This window comes from Hemibagrus wyckioides, linkage group LG11 (assembly GCF_019097595.1).
Source record: "Hemibagrus wyckioides isolate EC202008001 linkage group LG11, SWU_Hwy_1.0, whole genome shotgun sequence".
Taxonomy (NCBI): Eukaryota; Metazoa; Chordata; class Actinopteri; order Siluriformes; family Bagridae; genus Hemibagrus; species Hemibagrus wyckioides.
Genome location: NC_080720.1, coordinates 24,716,918 through 24,733,865, shown reverse-complemented (window position 1 = coordinate 24,733,865; position 16,948 = coordinate 24,716,918). Strand labels below are relative to the sequence as shown.

The following is a 16,948-nucleotide window of genomic DNA, read 5'->3' as shown; positions in this document are numbered from 1 at the left end:
GGTACGTTTCATCAGCACATTGCACAATGATGAGACATAAACAGGTATAAGACAGACCCTTATAAGACAGTAATGCTTATGGACGGTGAGGAACATATAAAAGTCAACCATGGGTAGAAATTAACCGTGAGTGGGTTTTGGGCTTTAGATGGTGTGTTGCCCGAGCAGCGTGCAGCTGGACAGTGATGTAACCAGCTGCATGAGGGGTGCACCACGGACCAATCGGAGTTATTTTTTGTTGTTGCGTGTTCTATTTGCAAATTATTTATTGTTTTTATGTTGCGGCTTATGTTTGAGCTCCCAGTTTGTGTTTTGAGGGAGCATTTTATGCTACTTAATTGTGGCTGTTTTGTTTTTTATAAATTTTTCATAAAAAAGGTTCGGTCATGACAAGGTTTATTATTAAGAGTTTATTATTATACATGTCAGATTATAGGTCTATATACACAGCAATGGCTTTTGTATCCCCCCCTTTTTTTTCTTGATATTACATAGTGTACTATGGTGGGGAATTATATAACATGCATGTCCTGAAATATAAAAGACTGTGGGAATACTATAAAAAGAGGCAAAGTTATGACATATTTGAAACATAATAAAATAGATATCGCATTTATTCAGGAAACACACTTTAAAGGGGAAGAGGTGCTAAAATTGAAGTATGTCATGCTGTCTCTCCACGTAACACAATAATTTTGACTTTTCACTTTTTCTGTGTGACTTTTCAGCTACTGTGTATATTCTGGCTTAACATACAGTATTTGTAATCTGTGTTTTATATGAGATTGTCATGTACCGGATGAAAACAATAAAAACTTGATTTATAAATATATATATATATATATATATATATATAGTTTTCCTACTTATCAACATGCATATGTTACTGTTTGTGTCTACCATATTTACAGTTATATAGTTATATTTACAGCATTTGGCAAACTTTCTAATCCAGAACAAGGTACAAAAGTGCTTTGAAGTCTCTGTTAATGAATACATGAGTACTGGTTTGCTAATTCACTGACTAAGGATACTTTAGTCTAAAACTCTGTTGGGAGGAAATACAACACAAAGAAACAATTTCTTGTAAACAAACATGGAAAAATAAGTTCTAGTTTAAGTATTTCAGGAATAGGTAGGTCTTCACCCGCTGTTTGTCCAACTCTCCTGTTTGGATATATAGGAAAATTTGATACCACTGCCTAGATGCCAGAATATAGAAGAGTCCTGATGCATACCTACCTTGTACCCTGAGAGAATGTGGAACCAGTTGGGCAGTGCTAGAAGACCTAATGGAGCATAGTGCAATGCGGTAAAAGTGATAATAGCTTTGAGGTAAGAGCATGCTAGTCCATTTTTGGCTTTGTAGGCAAGCATCAGTGTTTTAAATCTGATGTGTGCAGCTACTGAATGCCAGTGGAGGTAATGCAGCAATGGAGTGGTGTGAGAGCTTCGGAAGGTTGAAAACAAGTCATGCAGCTGCAATTTGGATCATTTGCAGAGGTCAAATTGCACTCAGAGGAAGACCTGAACAAGCACCTGAATGACCTATGTGGATAAAAATGTATGAATACTTCTGATGTTGTAAAGGAGAAATCGACATGACTGTGTCAGATAAGCATTGTGCAAGGAAAAGGACATTTGTTTTTCCATGGTTACCCCAGGGAGATTGCAAGATCCTGACCTGGTGATGAATCACCTATAAACTGCAGTTTGATTTTGCTGGGATTGACTTTAAGTTGATCCATGTTGATATGTCTGCCAGACATGCTGAGATCCGAGCAGAAGGCATGCTATCTGAGGTAGGGAAGGAAAAGATAAGTTGATCATCATCAGCATAGCAGTGGTAAGAGAACTGACATGAGAATATAACTTTACCATGAGAGTGAGTATAGAAAGAATAAAAATAGAAGAGGACCAAGTACTGAGCCTTGTGGGAAACCAGTGTAGATTCTGTATGGAGCAGAGGTCAATCCCCTCCATGTTACTTTATATGAGTGCCCTTTTAGGTAGTGTGGGAATTAAAAATAGGAAATAAACACACACAATTGAGAATTTGGTGGAAAATACAGTTTAATGAAATGCTAGGAGGCTAGGCCTCAGTCGAGGCTGACTAAAATGAATGGGAGAGCTGAAATGTAGGTGACTAAGGGTGCCAGAAGATGATGCAGACATTGTATTGGTTCAGGATGACCTTGCTCATGAGGAGTGGAAATACCAGTGGCAGAGACTGAGAAAAACAAACATACAATATATAGAGCATAAAAATTATTAGTTAAGAGTAGTAGTATGTGTAATCACAACACTAGCAATATAAACACATATACAAGATATATACATTAAAGATTAGACTTGTTCACAAACACACACATAACCACATAACATACACACACAGCTATGTAGAACTTAGAAGAATATATAAAAAATCCACTATATACGTAGAATTAGTAAACCTTGTAAATATGATTAAAAAATGAGAAAGCAATACTAACACATGATGAAATTATGCAAAATGATAAGTATGCAAGTTCCTAGGATGTTTTTTTTCCCCCAGCCAAAGGGGTAAGGAAGATTTAATTGACTGATGGGAATTAAAATATTGGGGGAAAAAAGTCCTGAAAATGATAACAAGAGGCCTAAACCCTGAAACTAATTGGTGTCAAAAATCATAACATAATGGAATACAGAATACAGAAAAATATGGGAGGAGCATCATGAATCAGTATATATTGAGGGGATTTTGTGGCATACTTCAGATCATTCTGAGACATCTTGATGAACTGATCGTGGGTTAATTGCTGACTTTTTGCAATAAACCCTATTTTTGCTTTTCTTATCCACACTTTTATGGGTGTGTCACAGAAAAAAGCAACATTAGGAAGTAACCATTCCCATGCTGCCCCATCAATTCAAAGACTCTTGAGGGTGGACAAGAGAACCTTGACTGTGTCAAACACTGCTAAAAGGCTGAGGACGATGAGGATGACAGCTTGACTGATCTAGCAGCATATAGTTTCTCAGCGACAGCCAAAATGGGCAATCTCTGTGAAATGTGCAGCTTTGCCACACTGGTTGGGTTCTTGGAGGTTGGTCTTTGAGAGATTGTTGGTCTTTTGAGAGATATAATCAGACAGTTGATTATAAACAGTGCATTCAAGAATTAAAAAGAGAGAGTGAAGTGATACCAGTCTGTAGTTGATGATGTCTGAGGAATGTAGAGCAGGTTTTTTCAGGCTGGGAATAAGCCTTGCTCTCTTCACCATAGGTTGAACATGACCAGATGTTATGGAACTATTTTCCATTATTCTGGTTATGGTTATGACCAACAATATGATTACATCTTCCTACATCTTGAATTAAACAAAACATCCATTGAATGTTTTGTATTGAACAAAATCCATTGCATGATTTCCTCATGAGATCAGGTTAATTTGACATGTCAGAAAATAGCCCGGATATAGCCTGGGGCTTGCTGTTGTCAAGAATAGGCTACAACTTATAGCCTATGGTTTACACATAACCCAGGGTTAGCTCTAGGGCCATGCACCAGTTTCTCTTGGGTAAGGAACTAAACTGATCCCCTGGGAACAATTTGTGTTGATGATTTAAGACAATCAAAAATACATTTCTTTTTTATCTTTCAACTGACAGGAATTACATAGTTACAGATTGGTGACAAAAAACCAGGAACCAACATTGTAATTTTATAAGGTGTTGAGTCACCATAAGCATCCAGAACACCATCAGTGAGGTAGAGATCCTTTAAATCTGGAGCTGTGGAGAGCACTGTCTAAAATGTCAGCCCAAACCCCCTATGTATTGTACTTAATAAAATCAAAGTCTCTGTACCCAATGAAAATCACACCATGGAGTTGAAACCTCACTGTGCATGGGCAATACAGGAAATTTGAATTTCAATGAGTCATTCATGGAGCACTCGAATTAGACAATATATGCAAATCAAAAACAGACTGTTATAAATGTGGGCAATGCTACTAATTCCAAATAAATTTTGATAACATTGTCACAGTGACTTCTTTCTATTGAATTGGTGTGACTCTGTGACTGTTAACTCATCATTGTTAAGAAATCATTGTTATATAATACATTTTCTATAATCAATTTTGACTAGCAACACAACTGAACAAAAAAGGTAAAAAGGGTCATTTTTAAAGAGATGTTCTGTGCATCTACAGTTACTGTGATTGCTATATGGATGTGTGTTTTTTGTTAATATACTGTCCACCCCTTACACCACCACCCCTTACACACTTATATGCTCTACAATTAATACTGGATTGTTTATAAATAATAAAAAGAAATACATAAACTTTAGAATGTAACAAATTGTATTTTAAATTTAAATGCTGAAATTCCTTACAAAATCTAAATGATAAATAGAAAACAATGCTAGAAAATAGCAAGGCGGTGAAATATATACAGTCTCCTTCAGTTTATTATGCTTGTAAGTTGTAGTTGTAACCTGTGTAAAATGGAAACAGATTGCTGTGCTCATTGTGTAAGCCTCAGGCTTCAGGTCCCCAAAGACCCGCCCTGTTTGCCTGTGTTCAAAAAAAGGGCTAACAGGCAATTACAATGTTAATGTGATCTGAGGGAGGGGTAGAGTGGGTTGGCTTGTTGAAGAAGGGGGGAGGGGTGTAGGGTAAGAGTGAGACAGAATCTGAAAAAGCCAAGGCTCAAATATGGCTAAATATAGGTCACATATAAAGCACACACTCAAATGAATGAAATAAAGTGCACATGTTAAAATTGAAGAAATTTTAGAAAAGAGAAATTGAAATAAAGAGAAAGAAAGAAATTGAAGAAGAGAAAATGTAGTTTTTTATAATTAAATTTTTATAATTACCTAAAATACATAAAAGGAATAGTATTTGCTTAAAAGGTTTAGTGTTGGTTTAAGTTCATATTTATTCTTGACTTGTCACTTTTGAATTTTCAATTCTGCCATAGAACCATGTGTTTACTGATGGCATGGAAAGACCAGCATGAGCAGAGTTAATATAAGCTGCATTTCTCCTGGGAACTCATAATAGCCCATTAAACAATCCCATTAGGACTAATGAAAAGGCTTTTAAGTGGTCACCACAAAACCACCTGGATTTCACTCTCTTGGGTATTATTGTGTGTGTTCACATGAGGAGATCTAAAAGATTTGAACAGGAATGTTTTATTTCAGTCTACTCACTACAATAACAGTTCAGAGCTTACACAACAAATTATGTAAACATTGACTAATAATATAAGAAGAAAATAGTCAAATTATTAGCCTCCTTCATGTTGATCACCACAAAACCAGTATTGATAATGTTTAACTGTTCAATATTCTTACTGAGAAAAGACTGGGAAAAACAACATGAATCTTTTCCAAGCAATGTATCTGGTACACTTGTGTTTCTAAAGATGCTGTATTTTCCAGTGAGCTTTATAATGCAGATGTAATTGTAATGCAAATCATAATGGATTCAGAGAGCAGCCAGTGTGTTCTGACTGGCTAATTGAGAAGAACCTTAGCCCATAGAAACACAAGCCTTTTTAGATTCATCCTAATTGAAGCATGTTATGTGTTATTTTCTGCTTTACTGCACTGTCAGGGAGGGGGGCAGAAAAGTCTGCTAGTATTGTTTCTGTTTTTTTAAACCGTCACAGGTACAAATGGAACATCAAATTTGATTAACATTTTTATCTTTACAAAAACATTCTAAACACCTTTGCAAATTTTATTTATTTGTTTGTTTCTTTATGTCTTTATTATTATTAGTAGTAGTAGTAGTAGTAGTAGTAGTAGTAGTAGTACTATAGTTATTATTACCTGAATATCATTTGGTGTGAAACCTCTCCACATCCTACTCTGTCTGCACATCATGAATGTCAATAATCTTTAATATAGAGAAAGGGGGTATGTCACACAATGAATGTCACCAAGCTCAGTCATCTGTGTAATGGGAAAAAACAGACAGCAAAGACTACAAACATAGCGGTTGTGATGGGGGTGGAACTGTGCCTTAGAATCTTAACTATTAGAATTTTGACATTTTAGCTCCATTCCTGATTATTCTGTTACAAATACAGTGTTACAAATACAGTAACAATTGGCACTAGTCTGGGATCAAGTAAATCACCATTAAATCATGGTGGATTTCATTCAGACAACTCAGAGCCACACAGAATACTCTTGGGATCACTCTCTGGGGAAAAACTGCTGTCATATATTTTGTTTGTGTTGTAAAATAGATTAAAATCAGCACTGTATTGGAGAGATAAAATGTGCATAGAAAGGGCTACTGGGGCAGACAGCCTGACCCTGTAATGTCCTTCATAATCTCTCTGCATGTTAATATACTGACTGACATTAGAGAAAAGAATATTAGCTCTACACTACCGAGATACTCTGTCCGCTCAGTGTCACTTTTAAAAGCTTTCAGTGCATGAGCTTCACAGACTAGAAGTGCTCAGACTGGACAAAAGAAAGGCGCATGTATCCTGCCATACTATTTGACATTTAAATTATTTAGTATTAAGCAATATTCTTGATGATTACGGGTGATTTAACTGCACCTTTTACATGTTACATAATCGCCAGCTCCTTATGTGTTCTGATATTTCAGATTTGAAACATTTTACTGCTCTGTAAACACCGTTCATAATAAATAATAAAACACCTTGAAACGGAGTTCTTTCATTTGCACGGAGGGCCCGCATATTACATAGATCGGCAGAAAACAGTAGATCCCGTAAAAAACCTACGGCTATTTGAAATTTTGATAAATTTGGATCAATATTTTTGGTGGTATTTGGTAGTTTACAAAGATGTCCAGGACTGACAGCAAGCGACTGTTAAAAACATGATCCTGTGATACCTGAATAACCGACTGTCCATTGTAGAGCTATTTGACATAGAAAATTAGGTTTCTAGCCATATAATATTGGTTGCTACTACACTGTGTAAGTTCTATTGTGTGATATATTTTTCAATTAATTGAATTTAATACATTTACTATTAAATACATGTAATAAATTGGGGTGATTGGATACATTACTGTATATTAATATTCATAATATAAAGTTTTAGCTGTTTTAACAATTTCGAACAAGTGTAACTACTCTGTAAATACAATCTGAGAAGAAATATAAAATCGAGTGCTACAATTTTGAACAAAGGCGCAGGAGTAAATTCACCCTCTCAACATTGTTAATTGTGAAGGTCTTAGGTTGCGGCTATAGTGCTACAATAGGCCACGTGATGTACAGGGACAGGTGGCCTTTTATTTAGCATATAAAGCATCATTATAAGAAATTGAAAATATCAATTAATACTTTTTCTCTTGATACGGGTTTCAGACAAGCCTTTCAAAAATTAAACAAGCTTATATAATAATAATAATAATAATAATAATAATAATAATAATAATAATATTATTATTATTATTATTATTATTAACAACAACAACTACTACTACAACAACAACAATAATAATAATAATAATAATAATAATAATAATAACAATAATAATAATAACAATAATAATAATAATAAGGTGTGGTAGCAGTAGCAGCAACAGCAGCAGCAGTAGTAGTAAATAAAGCCTCTATGGACACCAAGGCGCAAAGGAGCAGGTGCTGAAGCCCCATCCCCGCAAATGACAACCATGACAACCAACCAAGCACCCCACATCACCCTAACCCCCACCCCCACCCCCGCCCACCACCACCATCAACCACCACCACCTGAATGTGTCCCGCCCCTTTGTACTATTCTAACATACATTGCCGACTACGATGCCCATTAAACTGATATTCTTTTTGACGTTGTAGCCTAAAAATAAAACAGCAGACAATGTAAAAGCAAATAAAATTGAAAATCAAAATAGGCTGTTAGAAAGCAAAATAACAAGATACAAATTTATCAGTCTACATCAAACGCCGCAAATGAGCAGATAACAAAAACAACAACAATAATATTTATTATTAATGAATTTATTAATTTATTTTAGTTTTTTCTGCCCAGTTGTTCTTTTTCTTTTGAGGCCTGTACGTTGGCAGAATATTAAATCAGAGCTGCGCGAGTACGAAACAAAGAAGGTCTGCAGTACCCTGATAACACAGCTACGATTACACTCCCCCCTTCCCATTATAGGAAGAAGCCCAACATGCCGCTTTTAGCCAAACCGACAACAAATTATCGGAGAATAACAAGATACAAAGCTAATAACATTGTATCTGCTTGAGATTAGCGTAAAGTTCCCGTAACATTCCCTAAGGCACAATATAGAGAATCACATTCGTTTTTCAAAGCATCGTAAAGTTTTCAGAAACTCAGCCCATCATTAATTGCAATAATTTAGAATAATCTGTATCGACTGTAACAAAGTTATTCGGTTAGTCCTGCGCAAAATGTATATATGTGTTCTTTCGTTTATTCATAAAAAAAACATAAATTACGTTCATTAATTAACACAGAATTGCTTAAAAAAGTAGGCAACGTGCTCGTTAAATTGTTAAAAATAGTAGAAATATTTAGCTATTCTAAATATGTTTTGATACACTTTTGACATTCAATACTTCTAAATTGTAATTAACTATAACGCTTGTGTTTATTTTTTTAATAAACTAACAAATAAATACATAAATAAATTCTATTGTCTCTTTTATATAAACAATAATGGTGAAAAGTTGGAATTTAATATGAAAATTAACATTAACTCATAAATAAGCACAGACTCCTGTTATGTATGATAGAACAACGCCAGATTAAAAAAATCTTTGTAGTTAATATTACGAAAAAATTTAAATGTTTTCTATAGTTAACAGCGGAGATTTGTGTCCAACTATGACGTCCAACTACTCTGCGTAAACTCTAACAATTTACACGTAGACAAGTGAACGGGGAATTGTTCCTCTAGTTAGTTACTGAATAAATTACTGAAAAAAATGCACATGCACAATGTAGAAAATGCATTAGCTGCATGAAATGCATGAAAATAAGCTAGGTATGTTAATTCCTTGTTCTGCAATTCGAATCAAAGTGATTCAAATAATCAAGGCCGTATGTTTCTGATGGAAATACTACTGCTTTGCAAGGAGATTAATTAGATCTATTTTTCCATGTAAAAGATGCAATATTAATTTAGGTCTGCAGTTAACACATTCCGATTCTACATGCGCGTATGCGTAAAGTTATGCAAGAATTAAAAGCAGCCATTGAATATCAGAAAAATGTATATTGCGTATTATAAAAACAGGGTGGAGGCTGGAATCCTGTAAGCGCCTCCTCCAGAAATGCAGCAAATCTCTCTCTTTTTTTGTTGCAGGATGGCTGCGCGCGCTCGAGTCCTGAGACGTGCCCGACAATTTTTTTCGCATTGGCAAACTGGCGGTGACACGTGCCTCCTCCTACTCACCACCCTCAGGTTCTCCCGTGCTGCAGTGACATCATTAGCGGTCACGAAAGAACAGTGCCAGCCGCCGACTACAGAAAGTCCATTGATTTAGCATTTTTACGCGCAGTCCGAATAGAAACTCGTGTTTACTTGCGCGAGAGTTCCTAAAAAAGAGAGAGAAGGGCGATAGCATGATGCAGTCATCAAACGTCGACCTCTGAAGGTGACATGCTCCACCGGATTACCAAACGCACATCGCACTTTCTCAACGAAAACGGAAGGTAACGCATAAACCAAAAAAACCCGAATATTTCGCTTTGTTTCTTTGAGGTGCAGACAAAAAGCTTTGTCCGTAACTAAAAGTATTCTATATAAAATATACGAAAGTGTCTGGGAAATTGATCTAGCGTTTACGAAGAAAACATGGCTACATTAATTCGAAGCAAGATTTCCAACGCAGCTTCGACGGTTACTAATAAATCTCAGGCGAAGGTCAGTGGTCTCTTCGCCAGAATGGGCTTCCAGGCTGCCACGGATGAAGAAGCACTGGGATTCGCAGCCTGTGACGATCTGGACTATGACCACAGGCAAGGACTGCAGATGGACATTCTAAAAAATGAGGAAATAGGAGAAGCGGTCGGCGTCGATAACATGGGAGATGGAAATATGGAAGGGGACAGTCACTACCAGAGAGATGGCACAGGTCCTCCACCCTGTGTGGCAAAAGATGGCGGTATCTGTAGCGAATTTGGCTCTACAGACAAGCCGAAAATCACTGCTTGGGAGGCAGGATGGAACGTCACTAATGCTATCCAGGTAAGGTGTTCCGATTTTAAGGGTTTCTTTTTGACCTTTGGATTTTGTACAGAATATCGAAACTAAATGATTGCCCAATAGGGTGCATAAATATTTAAATAATTGCATACACTCATGGAGACATTTATACAATGTCGTGTAAAATAGTTTTTATTTGCATCTCAAATGTGCATGCAAAATGCTAGTTAACGCTTTGTGCACTGGGGTTTTGGTTGTGCTTAAAACATTGTTTCACATATGAATATAAATACACGGCAATTAAGACAGGATCTGTGCAGGTCATTTTACTAACTAGTAAGCATATCGGAATTTATTCGTTTAACGTGCGCACGGACAACCTGCACACAGACATCTTCTCTAAACTAAAGATGTCCTCTGTCATTCAGTGTCTCGGTAATCTCTCAACGGATGACAGCGAAATTAGTAAAGTGCAAATGCGTGCTCAGCTGTAGGATGATAGATCAGACACGCACGTTCACGCGAATTAGTACGAGCAAAGGGAACGACCACACACAAGTTATGTGTAATCATGATTATCTAATAACCCAGTGCGCAACATTATACAAACCAAATATCAGATATTTTCTTTAATGCTATAAATGTAATGACGTTTAACTATTTATTTTTTTCGCAGGGAATGTTCGTACTTGGGTTACCATACGCCATTCTCCACGGTGGATATCTCGGACTTTTCCTTATCATTTTCGCTGCAGTTGTATGCTGTTACACAGGGAAAATCCTTATCGCTTGCCTCTATGAAGAAAACGAAGACGGACAACTGGTCAGAGTGAGAGACTCGTATGTTGACATTGCCAATGCTTGCTGTGCACCCAGATTTCCGGCATTAGGAGGTCACGTCGTGAATGTAGCCCAGATAATTGAGCTCGTCATGACTTGCATTTTATACGTCGTAGTGAGTGGAAACCTAATGTATAACAGCTTTCCAAACCTCCCTGTCTCCCAGAGGTCATGGGCCATTATCGCCACCGCCGCGCTACTGCCTTGCGCCTTCCTCAAAAACTTAAAAGCCGTTTCCAAGTTCAGCCTGCTCTGCACCCTCGCTCACTTCGTAATCAACATACTAGTGATAGCCTACTGCCTGTCGAGAGCACGAGACTGGGCCTGGGATAAGGTTAAGTTCTACATCGACGTGAAGAAATTCCCTATATCTATTGGCATCATTGTCTTCAGCTATACCTCGCAGATCTTCTTGCCATCCTTGGAGGGTAACATGCAGAAACCTAGCGAGTTCCACTGCATGATGAACTGGACTCACATTGCCGCATGCATTCTCAAAGGCCTGTTTGCTCTAGTGGCGTATCTGACGTGGGCAGACGAAACCAAAGAAGTTATTACAGACAACTTGCCATCAGGAATCAGAGCCGTTGTCAACATCTTCCTGGTCGCTAAAGCCCTGTTGTCATATCCGCTGCCGTTTTTCGCTGCTGTTGAGGTATTAGAAAAGACATTTTTTCAGGATGGGCGGCGCGGGTTTTTTCCAGATTGCTACGGGGGTGACGGACGCCTTAAATCATGGGGTCTAACTTTGCGATGTGGTCTTGTGGTGTTTACCATGTTAATGGCTATATACGTGCCGCACTTCGCATTACTCATGGGGTTAACGGGCAGCCTAACGGGCGCGGGGTTGTGCTTTCTCCTCCCTAGTCTATTTCACCTCAAGCTGCTTTGGAGGAAGTTACTTTGGCACCAAGTCTTTTTCGATGTCGCTATATTTGTTATTGGAGGTATATGCAGTATTTCTGGTTTCATTCATTCAATGGAAGGTCTCATTGAAGCGTTCAAATACAACATACAAGATTAATTGCGAGAAACATCATCGCACGTAGGATGATGTCTAAAAAGAGGAAAAGAGGCACCCAAAATCTAAATAACTTGTTAAATTTCTTAAATGTAATGTCCTCAGTTTTCACTTATTTTAAAGCGACAACATCAAGCAAAACCAATACACTTATAAACATGCAAGCCCCCAAAATATATAAAATACTAAATAAATAAAATATACACTGACATTATACTATAAACTCAAATAGCACCTATAAACACACACGCGCTCACACGGTCATGGGCCGGTCATGGGCCGTGGACACGCACGCAAAGACACGAGAGAGAGAGAGATCATAATAAACATGCATATATATATATATATATATATATATATATATATATATATATATATATATATATATATATATATATATTCTTTAAGTCAGCCATAATTGTACAGAATATATCGAAGAGATAACTGTATATTTCACAACGCCCAGCATTTTGAGCAAGAAATAAAATTTATATGTCTAGGTTTCTGGTTTCTGATGCATAAACTGCTCGACATTCATTTAAACAATGTAAATAATAACATTATTATTATTATTATTATTATTATTATTATTATTATTATTATTATTATAGAAACTAGAAATAATAAAAAAAATAATATTTTAAATGTTATGGTAAATAAAATTCTCTCTAAATAAAATTTCTCTGGACATGGTAATAATTATAATTAATAAAGTAAGATACGAAAATAGGGCTGCGTACATACAGGACTACTATAGCTATGCATTCTATATGTATGACGTTTAATGCAGCATTAAGTATATTTTGAGGAATCGTAACAACAGTGTTCTTCCGCACCAGAAAACGTACACTCGGATGTTACAGAACTTTGATGCACAAAATACACACGACATAACTGCTTATATAGTCATAGAAAGAAAGAAAGAAAGAAAGAAAGAAAGAAAGAAAGAAAGAATATTTAATTTACCAAAATTACCGGTGGGCGGTTCGAATGCCACTTAACACAACATCTAATATCGACTAGCCTATAATTTAATTATTGTTTTCCCTGTCGATCGGACCGTGTGGTATTTAGGCTAATACTGACATTTTCAATGATATTGAAAATAATACTTGTACGAATCTATATTATAAAGAATAGACTTTTCATTTTGTCAGATCTGATGGTTTCTGTGAAAATGTAATAAACCGTATGTGTACTGTTATTGTGGTTCTTACCTTACGAAGATGGAATGTACTTCACAAAGTCGTTATAATATATCGTGATCAATAAAAAAAATAAACACGATAACATATTGTACAGCTGTGCTTGTCCTTCTATAAAAGCAAAAAACAGAAATTATATACAGATACACGGTTACAAATATAAGCAAAACATAAGCAATTGACATTATTTATTGTAAAATGTTTACATTTTTCTTTACAATACTATATATATATTTTTTACTAAACTTGTATGACTAAGAGCTTATTCTGTATGAATTCGCTGTGCGTTTCGATGTGAGCAATTGCTCTCAGTTCATACTGCAGGAACCATCCGTGCGTATCGTTTCCGTTAGTGTTTGTGTCGGAGCTGCAAATTGGAGGGTTCAAAAAAAAATCTCCGGTTGGCAGTAATGTTTCTGTATGACTACTATGAGCTACTTTATACTACGTTGCATGAACACACGTATTATATTATATTATATTATATTATATTATATTATATTATATTATATTATATTATATTATATTATATTATATTTTAAAAAACTGTATTATATAAATGTAAACATGCGTATTTAGCCCAGTTAGTGAAGAGGAATTATCAAATTCGCTTAAATAGGTTTTTTTCTCCCACATTTGTAAAATGACGGGCCACAATTGAAATAAAGTGTACAGAGAAAAAAATAATACAAAATATAACATATAGACTATTATGGTATTATATTCTCGTATTAGCAGGGGCGCAGTGAGGTTTCACGGGCTGGTTATTGAACTATAATATAATATAATATAATATAATATAATATAATATAATATAATATAATATAATATAATATAATATAATATAATATAATATAATATAATATAATATAATATAATATAATATAATAATATAATTTGTGGTTCCAAGAGTCACCTTGTGACTATAAGTTGACTGTTTCGTGCCATCTATCAGTTTTCCTTTTCCATTTCCCTATTCCCAATAAAAGCCCATTAACCTGAACCCTGATAGGCCAACAACAGGGCTAAATTACAGTCCCGTTAAGATTTTTAAGAGCGCTAAATCCGAGGTTGTTATTCTGAGTGCCGTATACCCCAAATTCAATGGCAGCAAGCGAAGACGTGCACAATGAGTGTATCCCAGACACAGTGTGTTGGTTTCATTTAGAATGGGGATAAAATAAAATAAAATAAAATAAAATAAAATAAAATAAAATAAAATAAAATAAAATAAGCATATATCATATCAATAAGATATATCATACTCCATTACAAACGATCAGATAGCAAAATTCTAAAAACAATTTATTAATAATAAATTATCAGATAATACATTTATACTGCAAATGTAACAAATCTTATCAATTTATAAAGTGTTTTAGAAAAAAAGACGTGCATGTACATAATTTATTCATATACACATATACTTTCAATTCAATTTTCAATTTTATTTGTATAGCGCTTTTAACAATGAGCATTGTATCAAAGCAGCTTTACAGAACATTAGGGGGAAAAAAACATGTGTAAAAAGTCCTAGATGTTAGACAAAATCATCCCTAGTGAGCAAGCCTGAGGCGACTGGTGCAAGGAAAAACTCCCTTAGATGGTATGAGGAAGAAACCTTGAGAGGAACCAGACTCAAAAGCGAAACCATCCTCATTAGGGTGACTCGAGAGAGTGTGATTATAAATTATTCTAACAACCGAACAGTGTGATTATGAACAATGTCCTTTCTGCAGTCATGTACAGTTAGTTGTGTGATGCAGATACAGCATATGCAGAATGTTATGTGTTAATTAAGAGGTTGTTGTCGTCCTCAAAGTCCACATAGGGTTGGTAGCGTTGCTTTGAATACCCACGTCCACAGGATCCTCGTAGGGTTGGCCTCTGTCTAACATATAACGCACGCTAAGCTTAACAGAATCTTTGTAGTGTTCAAGAATGTACTCTAAATATTGCGGTAAATGGAGTGCGAAATGCATTGTTATGATACACGAAAGAAAGAAAGAAAGAAAGAAAGAAAGAAAGAAAGAAAGAAAGAAAGAAAGAAAGAAAGAAAGAAAAAGGATAAAACCTTAAACAATTGAATACTAAAGCGACATCTAGTGGGCACTGCTTAATCTACAGAAATCAAAGAGTTGGTTATGTATAATTTTTTATACATAATATATCATTTTTTGTTACAAATGTTGTTAAATTAATTTCATTGCTTCAGTGTTTTCTTTCTTTCTTCATTTTTGCACTGTCTCTGCATGGGAGAGAAACTAAAATACTATTGTGTCTTATAAGATTAAAAGAAGAGTCTAATCGTCAGCTGTTGTCCTCCTGGTTATTCTGTCATCAAAAACACAACGCAGACAACACCGGTTACATTGAAGCGGCTGGTCAAGCAAAAGTTTCTGCTTCATTTCTGTTTGATGTAATTGTAGACCTTATTTATTCTGATAACTATATTCAAGACTCTGTTTGAACTTGTTCAAATATTGTGCTCCAACCAAAGTCATGCTTGCTGATATTGTGGTCTATAACTTCCCGCTGCCCTGTATCTCGCTTTCTCATTGGCTGTATAGGTAATCGCCCATGTATTTTCATCAAGTCCTTTCGCACTGCAGGATTTTGAGTCACTGACAGGTCCAGATATTTAGCATGCCAAATATTTCACGGGCATCGGCGATTCTCTCAAATCGCGTATTTGGTAATTCACACTGCGTGATTGCCTCCTAATTTCGGGCATTTGTCGGCGACAGAAAATCAGGGCTAAAATTGTGCAGCGTGAACCCCGCATTAAATAGGAACGTCAATGGGAACTATATCTTCTTCCGCTGTATCTCCGTTTATCATGACAGCGTTTGCTCACTTTCCATGAAAGGGTGTACTTGGTCTGCAACAATATTTAGGTAGGTGGTATGTGTCAAAGTAACATCCACATGAATGGCACGACCCAAGGATTCCCAAAGCATGACACTGCTTCTGCCGGCTTACCTTCTTCCTAAGCAACAAACACGCACCTGGCCATCCACGTGATTTAAAAGAAAACATGATTTATCAGACCATGCCAGACTGGGCATTCTGACACCTTTCTATCAGAACAAGCATTAACTTCTTCAGCTATTAACAGTAGCTCGTCTGTTGAATCAGACCACACGGGCCAGCCTTTGCTCCCCATGTGCATCAATGACCCTTGGCCGCCCACCCTGTTGCCAGTACACCACTGTTCCTTCCTTTGACCAACTTTTGATAGATACTGACCACTGCCGCCCGGGTACACCCTGCAAGAGCTGCAGTTATCTGATCCAGTCTTCTAGCCATCAAAATTCGTCAAACCTGCTTAAATCCTTATGCTTGCCTATTTTTTCGGCTTTTAACACATCAACTTTGACAAAATGTTCACTTGCTGCGCAATATATCCCACCCACTAACATCCTACGTCGTTAATTGGTTCCAATAGGCGCAATGTAAGTCGATTTTCGCCGCAAGTCGGAAATGCTCCTATAAAGTGCTGTATATGTTCCCTATAATGACACAATAGACAATAAAGTACTTACAACCTGCACAAACGTACCTAAATTCCCCTAAAATTGTTATTGTTCCCTTACATTTAAGTGTACTATGCGACGGAAGGACCGACGCACGGTTGTGTAAAGCACAGTAAATTGGATTTAATTTTTCAATTTAATATTTAAGGATGAGTGACAGTCGGAATCAGTGTT

At 36.2% G+C, this 16,948-nt stretch overlaps 1 protein-coding gene across 1 annotated transcript; it reads left to right on the top strand.

The window, feature by feature from the left end:
- The first annotated feature begins 9,367 nt into the window (after positions 1 to 9,367).
- slc32a1 (solute carrier family 32 member 1) lies at positions 9,368 to 15,551 on the top strand. The gene is made up of 2 exons (XM_058402232.1): positions 9,368 to 10,214; positions 10,849 to 15,551. The coding sequence occupies exons 1-2, from the start codon at positions 9,822 to 9,824 to the stop codon at positions 12,034 to 12,036; spliced, it is 1,581 nt and encodes a 526-aa protein (XP_058258215.1). The 5' UTR covers positions 9,368 to 9,821; the 3' UTR covers positions 12,037 to 15,551.
- Positions 15,552 to 16,948: the final 1,397 nt, after the last annotated feature.